This window comes from Coturnix japonica, chromosome 6 (genome assembly GCF_054131305.1).
Source record: "Coturnix japonica strain WE chromosome 6, WE-NBRP24, whole genome shotgun sequence".
Taxonomy (NCBI): domain Eukaryota; kingdom Metazoa; phylum Chordata; class Aves; order Galliformes; family Phasianidae; genus Coturnix; species Coturnix japonica.
In genome coordinates this window covers 14462951-14478608 of record NC_140668.1, presented here as the reverse complement: position 1 = coordinate 14478608, position 15658 = coordinate 14462951, and the positions used below count along the sequence as shown (strand labels likewise).

Here is a 15658-nt window from a genome sequence, read left to right as displayed (position 1 = left end):
AGATGCCATTTGGAATCACAAGTGATTTTAAAATATGATTTGCCACTTCATTAGGTTATTGTTGTGCAGTCTATGTAAATTTCCATTTCATTAAAAAATTTTCAAAAGAATCACAGGCAAATTACAGCTCGAAAATTAGTCAGTAAAACTTCATTAAGCCAACCCTTAATAGGATTATTAATGTGAAAGAACCAAAGATTAATTTCTTCCTCAATGAACATTAACTGACAAAATTCTTACCCTTTGTGGCACTCACAATGCTGCTCTCATGTCTTGATGCCTACTCTAACAGTAGAATCATGGAAGGTATATTAAACAACAGTGTATATTATTATGCTACAATGGATCATAAGTCAGCTGACTCAAAGGTTCCAAATTTCATTGCAAATTTCAGTATCCTCAAGGTTTTGGGGCAGCAACTTAGCATCAGCTCGACCTGTTCTTTTCATCAACTGATCTGATCTTTTCATCCCCCTTATTAAGTATTCACAGTAGATAACTTTATGTGGAGACATTAAAGTTGTGATACAGCAGAGTCTAGCAAGCCCCCAGGAAGCCCATAGGCCAAGTCACTAATAAGCCCTTCAAAGGCCTTCATCCCCCTGTAAGCAGTTTTTTCTCTGAAGCTTCCAGGATGGAGCTCTGAACCAACAATATCAATTCTGTATTCCCATGTATTTCACAGTTCGGTACACAGACAGACTTTTTTTGTGTGGGTATGAAGGGAAAGAAGATAAAAGAAGGATAAATCAGCTAGGGGCAAGTCTTGGTCACTACTCAACCACAAGGCAAAGCAGGGATGAATTCCAACTCACCATGAGAGTATCCTAAATAAGAGTTAGATGGAAATATGAGCTTATGCTACAGGAACAATTAAAGGAGTCAGTCACTAGGAAAAGGAAAACACTGCTGTACTGCTGCTTTGTAGCCACCAGCTCACATTCTTCAGATTACAGCAGAAATATCAAGAGAGGGAAAAAAAAACCTGATAAATCAATACGAGTTTATTACCAAATACAGCAAAATGCTGACAGTACAGCACACAAAACGTATGCTTATTTTCATGCCTAATTTGCACAAGCTCATTCCCAAAGGATGAGCATAATATTCAAAAGTGAGAGCACAAATGGCCATTTAAATGCCTAAACCCCAACTTAACTAATTGCATATAAAAACGTATACGTAACCTCCAAGCAAAACTGCAGCCTTTCAATCCTGATAGCCTGTGTCAAAATGGTCTCCATTACTCTATGGCTGCATACACATTTACACACAAAGAACGCTTCTTGGCAAACCTCAAAGCAAACTCCTTATTTAAGCTCACATCAGGCTTAAGCAAGAAACCATGCCCTGCAGGTAGTTTGTGGAGACATAGTGCTTGGTAGACACATGCTGTTTAGGGACCAGCCATTCCACTTGAGATCATGCAAGTACAATTGTGGTTTCAGAGCTGCCAGGTGTTTCTCAAAGATGGATAAAATGCTGGGGGAAAACAAAAACAGAATACGGACACTGTCTGATTGCATCTAAGGGATTTCTTTCAGTCACTCTGTAGCTCACAATAACTGCTGCACACCCAGTTGCTGTGACTTTTGCCCGATGGCTTAAATCCAGCAACGTCCTGTATTCATAGGCAACAGGTTCAGAGGTTATAAAGAACTACTCTGTAGCAGCCCAAAGGTAGCACACTAAGCAATGCCTGACATTAAAGTACATACAGTTTTGTTATGGCTCTTTGACACCCTTTGGGACAAGAGATATAAGAAATAAATTGCTGTCATAGCAGTACACACAGTCAGAATTGACACATGGCAACAAAAAAAAGGGAAAGGCACGAACACTGGCCAAACCAGTTCATTATAAGTAACAGCCCCGAGCTGGGCTTTTGTTTCTGTAAGAAACCACATAATGGAAAGATAGACTTGATTCTGATTATTTCTGCTTACAGCAACAGAGACTTTTTCTTAACATTCTCCTTTTTATTTAGATTCCCAGTTGTATTAGTATTATGAGTTGGGAGGCTCAAAGCCACTGCCTCTGAACAGACTACATGCTTGATGAGATCCTGTGCTGCTCGAATCAGTCTAAAGATAGACAGAGAACTAGAACAGTTCAAGGGTGCCCTCACCTGCACATCACAGAAAGAGACAAATTACAGCTAATTCAGTTAGTGCAGTTCTTTGGTGCTCTTCACTTGAAAACTAGCACACACACAAAAACATGCAATGCATCACCCAGGCATGGAGGTCTTCCAAAGCAAGCTTTCTTCCCTGACATGTTTTGGAGGGGGTGGGGAACAGTCACCCCTCTGCTGCCTTCAGCAGTGAGCTTTCTACACTGAATGTTAATATATGTTTATAGTGAGACACTAAACAGGTCAACTAGAAAGAGGTTTGGGTATTCCTTGCAAATGGTTTAACCCACAGAGTATGGCCTGTCTTTCCAGCCTTGACTCCCCAGATATCTCAGCCTAAATCCAAGGAGCTTACCTTGAATCACCTAAAAAAGTTCAAATAAAATGTAACAGCCATAATCTCCTATAACTCTTGACTTCACTTTCAGGCTCTGCTTTACAGCTCTGCTACCACAAATATAATCCAGAACTGCTTTGCTTAACATTACATCCACTGGAGCATAGAATTCACCGCGAGCTCAAATGTGGTACTAGAGATTTCTGTGACAGAATAACATCTATAAGGGACTTGGATGAAAGACCACCACGTTTTTTTCCACGTCACTGGAGCAAGGATTTAAAACCCCAATCATGCTCTGTAGAAGTGACAGACGAGTGCAATAAACTTCATTAATACCCAAACCTCTTTTCCTGCTTCTTCTCATTTTTAAGTGGTATTAAAATAGTTTATGATTGTTCAGCTGCTCTGCACTTTACATCCTCTTATGTGTCATAACCATTTGGGGGATGACAGAAAAATAGACACTTTTTTTTAAATCTTTTTTTTTTTTTTAATATAATTTAAAATTTTAATGTATATTTTAAATTACATTAAAAAAAAATACAAAAGCCTTTAAACTACCAGACAATGAATATGCAAAATGTTCCTCAAAGTTTACATTACTGTTATCATTGTTATCTACTGGTAGAAACGTCACAGACCAGAGATAGACCTGGGAAGCAAGTTTTGCTTTAGATGGTGCTCAGTGGGACCAGGTGCCCCTTAAATGGAGGATAGATTTTTTTTAATCAAAAGCTGAGCTTCTGAACATGTAGGGGAGAAAAATTAGAGATATGGGAGATAAAGAAACATTACCATCTGAGATGCCATGTGATATACATAGAAAGAACCCCTGTACTCACCCAGAACGTTGTCACTGCATAATAACTTTACAGGAGTAGGAGTAATAGGACTTCTTCAACTATAATAACTATACCTTAAGTACTTATCATTTTTGGAGACAAATCAAAGCGACCCAAAAGGTGGTTTAGGATCTAGACTGTATTGTCCACTACCACTTCCTCACTGTGCTCTACTTCCTCAAGCAAACAACGCAGAAGAGGCTCTATCGAATGTAATGGAATATTTAAGCACCTCGTACAGGGACACATCCACCTGTGGAATTTACAAGCCAGTTCTAACAGTACAAGGAAGAGTGGCTGAGCTCTGAACACAGCAAGATCTCTACAGCAACTTAATGCCAAAATAATCACTATTCCCATGCAATGAAGTATCACCGTGCTAATCTGAAGGTTCCTAACAGGATCACAACATCACCGAGCTGGGGTGTGTTCAAATACCAACTTCGTAGTTCTACAGTGCATACAGACACAAGGTCATCATTACTGAAGCCCCCTTTGCTGCCCATCTCACCCTCTTCTTTTTGTTTCATATTGTTTCCTCCAGCTCAAATTCTGGGCCAGATGACTTCAAAAAGCTCTTCATTTTTCTATCCCTTTAAGACTCCAACGCTTTACAGCATTAGAAGTGTGGCTGACTTTTTTTTCCCTGACTCCCAGCAGTGCTGTCTTTCAGGTCACAGGAGAGGTTTTGATTTCCCACTCTTTGTCATTCCAGCATCAACTTAATTTTCTGTTTTTCATTCTCTTGCTGCTTCCCTGGGACATGCAGCTGGTTTCAGAAATTAAGGTGACAATTTGCTCAAACTACTGGGGTAAAATTTGCCCGTGTAATTACCCTAATTGCATGTGCAATCATATGAACCATGTACACAGGTGAACTATTCAACCTCAGCTGGTCCTCTGTGGGTGCATTTTTGAACAAGCAATTTTGAAAATACAGGCTTCCAGATGAAGCTTATTTTTGTTGTTATGCCTCTTTGTCCCATTTTTTAAAACACCATTTTCCAATTGCCAGCCCATTTCTCCAACCCAAGGCAGTCACATATCTGCTCTCCTACCACTGTACTTTGCCAGCTGTTATTCAATTGAATCTGTTATTCAAATGAAACAGAGGGCAGGGAAGAGCGGAAAAGAAACACAGAAACAGAGATGTTAAAGAACAGTAGTAGCTAAAATACCGAGCTAACTAAACAGAGACATTTAAAAGCCAACACGCAGTAAGGCAGCTCTACCTTTGCATAACTAAGCTCCAAGTTTTTTTATTCATATGCTTTTAGAAAGAACTTCTGTGCATATATCACAAAAAATGATGTGTTTTAATACTTAAAAGGGACTGAATGGTCGTATAAAATTTGAAATGTCACTTGGAACTCCAGGGATGTCCAGTTTGCAGGGTGAAAGAAATACTGCTCGATTTATTACACAGTAATATATGAAGGTATATTATGAGAGACAATAATCTTCATTCCCAGGCAATTTCAGCTTTCCAGGTAGTGTGGATATTGCAGTAAAGTATTGGACATTCTTCATTGCATCTATAAAAGTGAAGTTTTTACAATTTCATTTTGTGGACTTTTTTCCCATCCCATGAATAACAACTCCAAGTCTGAATCTGTAGCTTCCAAAAGGCATTAACTTGGGTAAGATGAGTTGGTCTTGAGATAAGTGATCAAAACTAGCCCTTGCACTCATGACATGAGCTTCTACCCAGTACATTCAGCATTTATGTCGGTACTCCATGCCTACCACAACCAGGAATCAGATGCAAAATCCAAGTTCGTTAGTATCTGTGTGACATCTCATTGTAGTGTTTAACTATGGGGTGAACTGGGTTCAGGGTTTGCAGGTGCATCCTGACAATTTCAAGAAAGCATAAAGAAATCCCTCATCTTACAGCGTTCTCCAGTCCCTTCACTGATGATACTGAACCTCACAAATCTTCCCTGGGTGGCTGAAGAAGTCACGGCAGTGAGATTCTCCCCCCCATCCTAAGAAGAAACAGTGAAGGAAAGCAGTAACTACAAAAGCTTCCACCTCCATAAAGTACATCATGAGAAAATGGATTAGCCTTCACAACAGATCCATTAGCCAGCACCCCAGTATCCTCTTTGTTCTTGCCAATTCTAAAGCACGCTGTGCCAGTATTGGATCAGCTCCTAACAAGAGACAAGCTGGTCCTTGCCTGTCTGCACAGAGCCTAGCACAGGCACAATTGCTATGGGAATAATATATTACCAAATGGACTTAAATGAGCATAATAACAAACAAAAGATAATCATACACACTCAAACTAATGCAAATAAGAATATAATTCAATCAACTCATTAACTTTACTAAAAGCTAGCTTTGTACATCAGCCTCCTGGCTCTTAGAACTGTCAAAGGAGCGCAGACATCTGATTATGAACTCCCGTTGTCAGTCAGGAGACTAGACATGAATGCTGAACAAAAATAATTCCTTTCTGAGCCCACGGAACATCGTGTTCATATCTAATATTCATGCTACCTTGAAAATACAAGGTAGTAGCCATATAAAATGGAATAATTTCTGAGGCTTAAAGCTGAATTGTTTAGTAGTCCAAGACATTAATATCACTGAGCTCATATCAAGTAATCTTCAAGTGCAGTGAAATTCCCAAGTGACCTTGACTAATCTGAACAGATTGGGTATGAAAGCATCGAGGGAGCTGCAGGCACCTCATGGGGGGAACCTTTACTGTTTCAGAGCAAACACTGTGCGTGCTTTTGGGACTGGAAGACCAAAGAAACAAGAGACAATGCATTTGGTCCCCCCTGTTCTTAAAATGAACATTAACTAATTCGTTTTTGTGGATGTTTAGACATGATACTGTTTTCTCCAAAGGCAAACAATAGTACAGCACTTCCATAGGATATTGACAAGCAAGAGAACAAGATCATAGACATTACATATTAAGAAACCCTTGGCCCTATCTATGCCAGACCTCCTCTGTGAGGTCTTTTTTGGTCTCTACCAAGGCATACAAACAGTGGCACAGCCCTCTGGGCAATTTACCAGAATCTAGCATTGTGTTGGCCTGTTATAATAACAGGCCTCTGGACTCTGGGACAAGCTCTTATAATTCAAGAGACTGAGCGTATTCTCCTGCCCGACCTCCTGAAAGCGCATGGAAAGTGCTGGAAAATAAAAGGAAAGGCAGCAAAGCACCCAAAGTCTCAGCTACTCAGCTTTCAGAAAACAGAAGCACCAAGCAATAAAACCAACTGCTGACATGAGACTGGTGCCGAGTCCCACAGACAACGATAGCAGACAGACTCCTATTTTAGAGACTTGACGAAACAATAAATTAGGTGAGGGTGTGTTAGAACAACAGCTGGTTGCTAATTAGTCGCAGCCCCCTCAGCAGGGTATCAATAAAGCAGCAAAGAACATCTCGAGTAAATTAAATTTTAAAAACCCCTACTGCAATCACTCCCCTGACAGACCCTTCCTTCATCTCCCTTCTCAGCTTTTTATTTATTGTAATTACTTTAGTAATAAGATTTGTTTCCTTGTTATTATATGTATTACTATGCAGGGCGGCAACAACAACAATAACAACAATAGCTAGGAAGAGTTATGTTGCTTATTTATCTCTGTGGCTGTTATTGGGCCACTGGGTGGATAGAGCAATGAGGAGGTGGGTGCCTGGGAAAAGCAGTAAATAGAAAAGAAAGCATATTCCTCAGGAGCAGAGACATATGGGGACATATTTACAAAGGAGGAAACACTGACAATGAGCGAATAGATCTAATAACTCAGGGGAGCCCAACAGCTCCAGCTGATAAAGGAAGGAATAAACAATACTGCATTAGAAGTGCTGTCAGGAGTCCTGGGGTGTAGCTGCATGCCAACAGAGGTTTACCATAGGAGAGCCAAGGATGGACTGCCATGTTAGCACAGGGCAAAGGCTTTGTCTGAAATAGGGTCATCTCCCACAGCATACTGATGTACTGAGAAGAGTTTGGTGGAGGATCAGACTCTGGTTCTGGGTCCACCAAGGGAGAAGCTGCAAAGACTTAAAGAATCACATACCCATATTTTATCTTATGTTGTTCATGTACTAGCCAGATTTCATAGCATCATAGACTCATTAAGGTTGGAAAGACCATTTAGCCAAGCTATCAGCCCATCCCCACCATGCCCAGTGACATCCCTCAGCGCCACATCTCCACGGTTCCTGCACACCTCAAGGGACAGTGACTCCACCACCTCCCTGGGCAGCTGTTCCAACACACCACCATTCCTTCTAAAAAGAAATTTTGCCTAATATCCAACCTGAACCTACCCTGGTGCAAATTGAGGCCATTACCTCACATCCTATAGATCTAACCTTCCAAATCATGGGCTTCTGCTATAGGGAATCTGCTGAGACTATCAGGAACAATAAGGCTGCTTGCCTTGAAGAAGTATAAGTGGTCTTAGACCCTCTTCACTAGAACTAAAGAACAAGCACCCAAAATTCTCAGGACGGCCTGCTGAGAAGACCGTGATGGCCAACAAGAAGCACATTTTCACCAGTTATGCCTCACCACCAGTGCAAGATCACTGTCCTCTTTATGGGGACAGCTGAGGCAACACCAGAGGCAAGAGAGCAGCACTTAGATAAGAACCATCTACTGCACTCAAAGAAAGTTCACCCACAGTTCATAGCACTTCCCTGAGCCACATTCCAGATGCAGTACAAGCATTCCTCAGACATGGCATTTTCATCTGCTCTGAGGTCCCGAGTCAGCGCTTGCAAATAGACCACCTTATAACACAGAGCTCAGAGCACAGCCATTCTAAATGAGTAAGGACTGAATCTTATGCAAAAATGTTCTTCCACACGCATCTACCCAACTACCGTTGGCACTATCCTTAAAGAAATGCACGCATCACACATCAGCTAGTCTGGAGAGACCCCTTAAATTGTGCTTGCAAAGTGCATGGCATCCATTTAGATATGCAAGACTAGATTCTGAGAATTCAACTCCTCTTTAACCCTCTGATCAGAGAGAAGCAAACAAGAGAAGGGAAGGGAGAGTAGGAGGGATGTCTACAGCCACATGGCTTTGTGTGCCTCTACTTCAAGATTTAATCCTCAAGGATGCAGTTCTGGGTCATCAAGTGAGTCCTCAAGTGCGGCCCTTAGCTTGTTTGCTGTCTATGTCCAGCTCTGCCTCTGACTACGTGGAGAACAAAATGTCTCAGTGCAGGAGAGTGCACAATAATATAGGAGGAAATAGAAGTTATATACACAGATAATGCTTTTGGGTAGAAGAACTAGCTTGCTTCTGTTCTTCCTACAAGTATCCTTCAAAAAAAAAAGAAAAGAAAAAAAAAAAGGCCCTTGTTTCAAAAAGTAAGTGGGAAACATTAATAGTTAATAGTTTCCCTTCTGAGAGCATGCAATAGAAATGTGTTCTGAAAGGGCTTTCAGAGGACGTTTCTATCTCTCCATTTCTGTAATTGTCAGAGTTAAAGCTTTTCTCTGCTGGATTCCAGGGCGCAATAAACAAAGCCCTGTAAGTAAAACAGGATGGAACAAACAGCCTGACTAAAGTGAGAGTGAATATCAATAAAGAGAAACAAACAAAAAGCCCAGCTCACCTGCCTTACCTATAAGCAGCAGCAAAGCTTACTCAGCCTGTGTTGTGGGAAGGCAGGTGCAGAAGGGAACAGGGTGTTTTTAAACCAGATAAAGAATAGTCCATGGCTATAATCCAAAATGCAAATCAGGATTTCCTCTTCGTAACAGCTACTATGGTTACCCCATGCCTTCGAAGAAGTCACACTGCTTCCAAAAAAATTAATCTTCCTTTACCAAAATAGACTCACCGGCTCCCATCTCCACTGATTGGTTCAATTCATTTACAAAAACACATCAAGTTCCTCTCATTGAAAAGCTTCTTTGATTCAACAGTAGGGAAAGGAAAGCGAGAAAAGGGCAGACAGAAGGGAAGAAAGAGGAAACATGAAAGGGAGTAAAGAAAAAGGAAGAAGGTGGCAATGGAGGAGAGAGACATGAACTTGGAAGAGAGAGATTGGGCAGTTCAAGACCTGTGGATGCTCATAATAGACAGTGCATGGGCAGTCTGAAGATGAAATATTCTTTAAAACAAAAGCACTTATCTAGGAGTTCCACCTCTTGTTTGATCAATCATATCGCAAGGCCGAATCATTTTTAATTTAATACTTCTGGGAAGTGGGGGGGAAGCACTCATTAAACACGGGCACGGTTGGCAAGCACTGCGCGTTAGCATTTGGCACTATTTATTATTGCTGTTTATGGTGATATAAATTAGGTTATACTGATATAATTAATAACCCTAAATTCAGGGGTAATAAATAGCAATATTTATATGAAACTGCAGACTCTGAAGAAGTCCAGCCAAAAAAATCCCCACAAAATGCTGACTACCACGTTGTGACTGCTAACATACACATGGGAGCACCAGGTACGTGGGTGCAGAAGATATGCAGGTGTGAGCAGACACTGAGGAATGGCTGCATACACAAGCTGTTGACAGAAGGGTATGTAGCATGTGCACAGAGAAGACAGCCTAAAAGCAGGTCACAAGATGGTACACAACTGCATGGAGAAGTGTTGGTGCACAGGCAACTTGTTGCTCCACTGTGTGGTAATGAGCTTATGTGGAACAGTGTGAACAGCCAACAGTGCTGGGTATTTCTTTGTAACAGAACTGTTTGTGCTGTCATAAGCTTTTACAAGTTCCTTTCCTGACCCTGGTTTTAGTGGATGAATCAGAAGAACTAGATTGAAGAGAAAATGCTCCTGGTACACATATTTCACTCATTTCAAGCTGTGTGAAGGTTGTGGTGTGTCATTATTTCATCCTCCCAGGAAGAAAACTCAGGGGAAAGAAAAAAAAAGGAGGGGGAAATGCTCAAGGTCACATACTTCATCAACAGCAGAGCCAGGAACAAAGCACGGGTCTCTCACTCACCCAGTATAACTCAGCAGTTTCCTAATCAAAGTGCTGTGCTCCTTCATGGATTCTCCACCGCTGTGTAGAATGGAATTCCTTCTCTAGCTTTCCTGTTAATCCGTGATTTAATTTAAAAAGACGATAAAGGGATGAGAGAAAACAGTCAGCTGAACACCAACCAATACCTTGGGTTTTCACAGAACAGCCTTCGCAAGATAATCAGCCTACAAGGACACTTTCCCTTTAGTAATTTAATGCCTGTCACTTTGGACCATCTTATAGCACCGTTCTTGGAGATTAAGACTACTTTTACTTGTAAAGAAGAAAAAAAACACACAAATAACTATATCAGGTCAGACCATACATCTATCAGAGGCAGCATCCCATTTCCAGCAGTGGTCAAACACTACTGTGTGACAACACACAGGATGCACTTAATAAAAAGTAGTGTCTAACATTAAAATATATAGCCACTACCAGATCAGCTGAAATTTATTTGACAAACCCTACATCTGACTGCTATTCAGGACAGAGCAAAGGCTGCCCAGGGAGGTGGAGTCACCATCCATTGGAGACCTTAAAGAAACATGGAGATGTGGTACTTCAGGACACGGTTTACTGGGCAATACTGGTTGTAGGCGGACGGTTGGACCAGATGACAGACTTCTTTTCCAACCTTAATGATTCCATGAGAACAGTCGCACAGAACACAACTGCTCATCAGTACTCTCTGGATTGAACAAACTCAAATTATATGTGATATTGGGTAGTGATTTTTATTTTTATGTGATGACAGCCTTACTCATACAGACATGCTTGCATCACCACTACCTTCATTTAGCATCAGCAACAGGACTCAACTCTCTCCATCACTGACAGACAGGAATAAATCCTCATAGTACTGACTGATGTGAAAGGGAGTGAAAGGGAAGGCTGTTTCCTAGCTCAGCCACACACAGTCAGAGCATAATCACATTACTGCCATCATATCTGTGACAGAGGAACATTCTCTGCATGCAACTTTCAGATCACATTAACCAAAGCAAATACCAAGGCCCTGATCGTCTTGTTGCTGCACAAGGCTCTCGAAGTGTGATTGCACGGTATCCTGCTGGGATGAGCACTCTTCCACTGAGCTGTGCCTGCAGCAGGGAGTCAGCTGGGGAAGGGGCACAGCTGGGCTGCTGGAAGAAATCCTTTGTAACCGTGCGATGGCATTCATCTTTGTGACGGGCAGGGAAGCATTATGCACACCCCAGCACACAGGACTGGGGAGGAGGGAGAGAGTGAGGAGCTTCAAAAGAACTGCCAACAGAAAAGAATTCAACCCTTTTTTAAATATAAAGATACCGAGGTAACGAGACTAGAGCAGGATTAATACCAGATAACAGAAGGATGGATGGGTAGTACAGAAGATGCACTTTCAAAGCATGAAGATTTGAAATGAGTGATGATTCAAAATAAACAGTGGATTTGACACATTCAGTCGTGATTGTAAATCTCAAGGCAAATAAGTGGCTTCCTGAAATGTGCTACAGAGACCTAAAAGTAAGTAGTATGGACCTGTTTACAGCTACTCAGTCAATAATGGCCTACAGACCCTTTTCCTGGAAAAAGAGCTTCCCTTTGTGGCAGTGATTTGAATGACAACAGAGTTTAATACAGCACTTAAACCTAGATGAAGTAGAACATTAATGGACAAAGAAACCTGCATGTGCTTCCACATGCAGCAAGGGACTAAAAGTCATCTCCAAAAAGCTGCCAATAAACTCTAGGCCAAGAAAAGAAGCTTTTCTTTCTGTGCAGGAACACCTCAGTCCACTGAAAAAGCACATGGGAAGAAGCAAGAGCAACAGAGCCATGGGAGGCCCCGCAGCACAGCATTTAAATTGGAGCATGATGGAATGGTTCTCTCCCTTCCCCAGGCTTCATGCTTAGCTACAGAGCCATAGCCAAGTCCTTGGACCTCTGCTCCTATCCCACACCAAACTTTCCTACTCATCACCAGGTTGAACTACAGTGGAAGCTCCACACGTTCCTGTGTGATATGAGCTCAGACAGTACCCTTCATTCCAGGTGTCACCAAAAGCCACACTGTCCCTCCTGAGGACCCTTCCTCTGCTATGCTCACTCCTGACAGCTGGAGAAAAAAGGTCAGACATTCCCTCCAGCCCTCCATCTGCTGGAAACTTTAATTAAGCAGAGTGAAAGGAAAAACAGAAAGCCACAATCTTTCATTTTTGCTTCTGCTGTCTGGAAGAATCAAGGAAACATTTGGTGCCAGCAGAAGCTTCCAATACTCGGGGGCAGCATCCAGCTCCCCTGAACAGCCTAAACTACAACACACTCATGTCCTGGGGAGAACAGGAACACAAAAAACTATGCTCATAGTCGCAGACCAGAGGCTAAGAACACTCCAAGCTGCCCTCTGCTGAAGCCCAGACCACAACAGAAAGGAATTAGATTAGGACCAAATAAGCTCAAGATTTGCTTAAGGTCTTTACCCTGTTTCTTCAGCACCGGATCAGCACAACCTGACCTGAAACCAGATGAATGGTTGTAGTGATGATGTGGGTAGGAGCAATGTAAAGGCAGCTCTGAAGAATGCAAAAAGAAACTGGTATATTCATAAGCTCAGAAAGACTTGGAATCTCTTCAGAAGCATGTGGGAGGAAACAGAGTAAAGGAGATAGGAGAAGGAGGGAGTTTCATTATACGGAAACATTTCCATAAAGATACGAGCATTTAATAGATCCTTACATCTTTCCCCCATTCAGGTTATATAAAGCATTAATTAAAGCCAGTTATTCCCAGATATATCAGCTTGCAGATAAAGTTTGCCCTGCTGATTTGGCAGAATAGATAACTTTCCATTCAGCAAGTAAGATTCAGTTTGTCTGCTATCGCTAATACTTCACCCAGTCAGTTGGGACACCTTACGGCCCCACACAGTACAGAACCATGAATATCTGATGCACACGAGACAGCACACTGGGCTGTATCCAGGACTTACATTCTCCTTACAGGACTGATCACAGGATGAATAAAACACAAGGCAAAAGGCAACAGGAATTCTGGCCCAAAACACTGAAGACTAGGCCTGCTAAGTATACAGCAGTAAAGCCTGCAGGTAAACCCAGTGAAAATTCACAATAAGTATGTTACTACAACGCACTTGCCATTGATGACTCCATCAGGGTTGAGCATGGGGACAATCTTGAAAATGAAACATTTCCTCAGGAGATCAGCAATGGGATCACTGCTCACAAGGAACTCCAGGGTCCCCTTCATCACCCAGCTGGCGTTGCTTTCACCAGGATGAACACGGGCCATCAGAAAGACATAAGGACGACTGTCTGTAAAACAAAGCAAAGGCATGGAGATGTTATGCACAGAAGCTGCAGAGATACGATGCCAACTTTTTTTTTTAAGAGAGAATCTTACTAAACAGTTCATGGACAGAGCCTAATGAACCCCTGTTGCAAAGCAGACTAGCAATTTGGCAGAGAAAATTGTCTTGCTATCAGATACGTTATTTGCCATTCCCATGAAAAAGCACCCTCATTTGGCCTAGTTACACGTCTCCAAAAGCTCTCTGTATACACATGCTCAGAAGAGACCAAATTTGACAGCAGATTGTTTGAAAATCCCATCTGTGTTGAGCAAAATCCACAGATGGGCCAAGGGAAGAAGACAGAGGTAGACACCTGCCAAGCATAGAGAATAAAAGAAAAGGACAAAGCAATGATGTGTCTTAAAATTATCCTTCTGTGAATGTTCACAATCTCAGGCTGCTGTCACAAATCAACCTGACACATTTGCTTTAGTGGAAGCCACTATCTGACAGGGAATCACAACGATGCCATGATGTTTTTTGCAGCTCTGTCAGAGCACAGGCTCTCTAGTAAAGGGACAGAAAACAATCAAAGGTATCATCTGAGCATCCTTGTAAGCAAACGCTGATTTAGCAAGTTATGCTTCTATGTCCTCAGCTCCCAAAGCTGTACTAAAGTCCTTCAGTTTTCTAACAGCTTTACAAATCATTACTCAATTAATGTGAAACACAGAGGTGGAATCACAGAACCTTTTGAGTTGGAAAGGATCCTTAAAGGTCACTTGGTCCAACTCCTCTGCAAGGATGTAGACAGGTCTGGAAACAATCCCACATTCACCCCTTCCCATTCATAGGCATTTGATGGGCATGACCAGAGTCTCCACTCGAATTCATACAGAGCAATCATACTGTGGTCCAGTAAAGCAACCAGAACTCTGCTATTCAATAGCCGTGTACTAATCTTTATTTTTCCTTTATCATTCTTGCACCTTACCCTGAGATTAGTATATTTTCACTGCTGTGTATACATTAGTGCCCAAGGCGCTAATGGACTGTAAAAGATCCCTTCAGCCAATAGAGACATACTAGGAGTTCTGCTTACTTTTTATTACAAAAACATATATATATTAGAAAACAACCTCTATTCAGCTCCAGCTAGATGCTGTGCATTACAGTCTACCTTAGTAATGCTTTAAAACAGCAACAAGCAAAAACTACTTTTCACAAAGGCATCAGTTGCATTTTGCTATTTCCAAACATTTTCTTCTTTCTCCCATCATCATGATTTAGTGCTGTTTTGCAGGCTCATTGCTGAGCTAAACTTATGGGACTGTGTTGTTGTAGTTGAGAATGAGGCTCTTGAGGACTCCTAATGGACAACAGCTGTAAATAGCACAAAGCAAAATAAAACATGCTCCCTTGCAACTGATGAAAACAGCTTTAACTCCTGTCTCTTCTATACATTGGGAAAGCATGCAGCATGTTAATTGAGCGATTCTTTCTTCAGTTACTCTATGAGAAAACGAAACCACAAGAAAGGGTCTTCACATCTCAGAAATGGAAGGTTTGCCACAATTCAGCTAATTGAGGATACTGTGAGACTGGCAGAGATGTGAATTCTGCTCTCCTCAAGACTGATAAACCTCTGTCTAACATTCAACGTGACAAAAGCTTCTAGAGAGTCCTGATTTTAAACCCCAGGAAATAGTGGATCCATAGGATCCAGGTGGGGAAACATCTCTATTCCACTTAAAACTCCCTTTCTAAGCTTCACTCCCCTCCTGACAGGTATATTTGCAATGCCAAAATCACATCTCCGGGCACCAACTGGCCGGCAATAGTCAAGATTTCTGCACTTAGCTGAGCTGCTACACTTCATTCTTGATTCACTATGCCCCATAACAGCAGTGCTGATGAAGCCACCCCAGTGCTGCTGATCTGCTCTGGGACACACCTACTGTTCTGAAGTGTAATTTTGGTCCAGAGCCCCTTGATACCACCTTGTGCTACACTGCACCTCCTCAGGACACCGAGACACATGTTCTTCTATGTTTCCTT

The 15658-nt window shown here is 41.8% G+C and overlaps 1 protein-coding gene across 1 annotated transcript in view; it reads right to left on the bottom strand.

Annotated features, from left to right (window-relative positions):
- LOC146760335 (cytosolic carboxypeptidase 4-like) overlaps nt 1-14574 on the bottom strand; it is a 74891-nt gene extending 60317 nt beyond the window's left edge. The window contains exon 1 of the mRNA XM_085551529.1: nt 13442-14574. Coding sequence (XP_085407655.1) covers nt 13442-13722 — 281 coding nt within the window. The 5' untranslated portion in view covers nt 13723-14574. The remainder of the gene's footprint in view (nt 1-13441) is intronic.
- Between the last annotated feature and the right edge of the window lie 1084 nt (nt 14575-15658).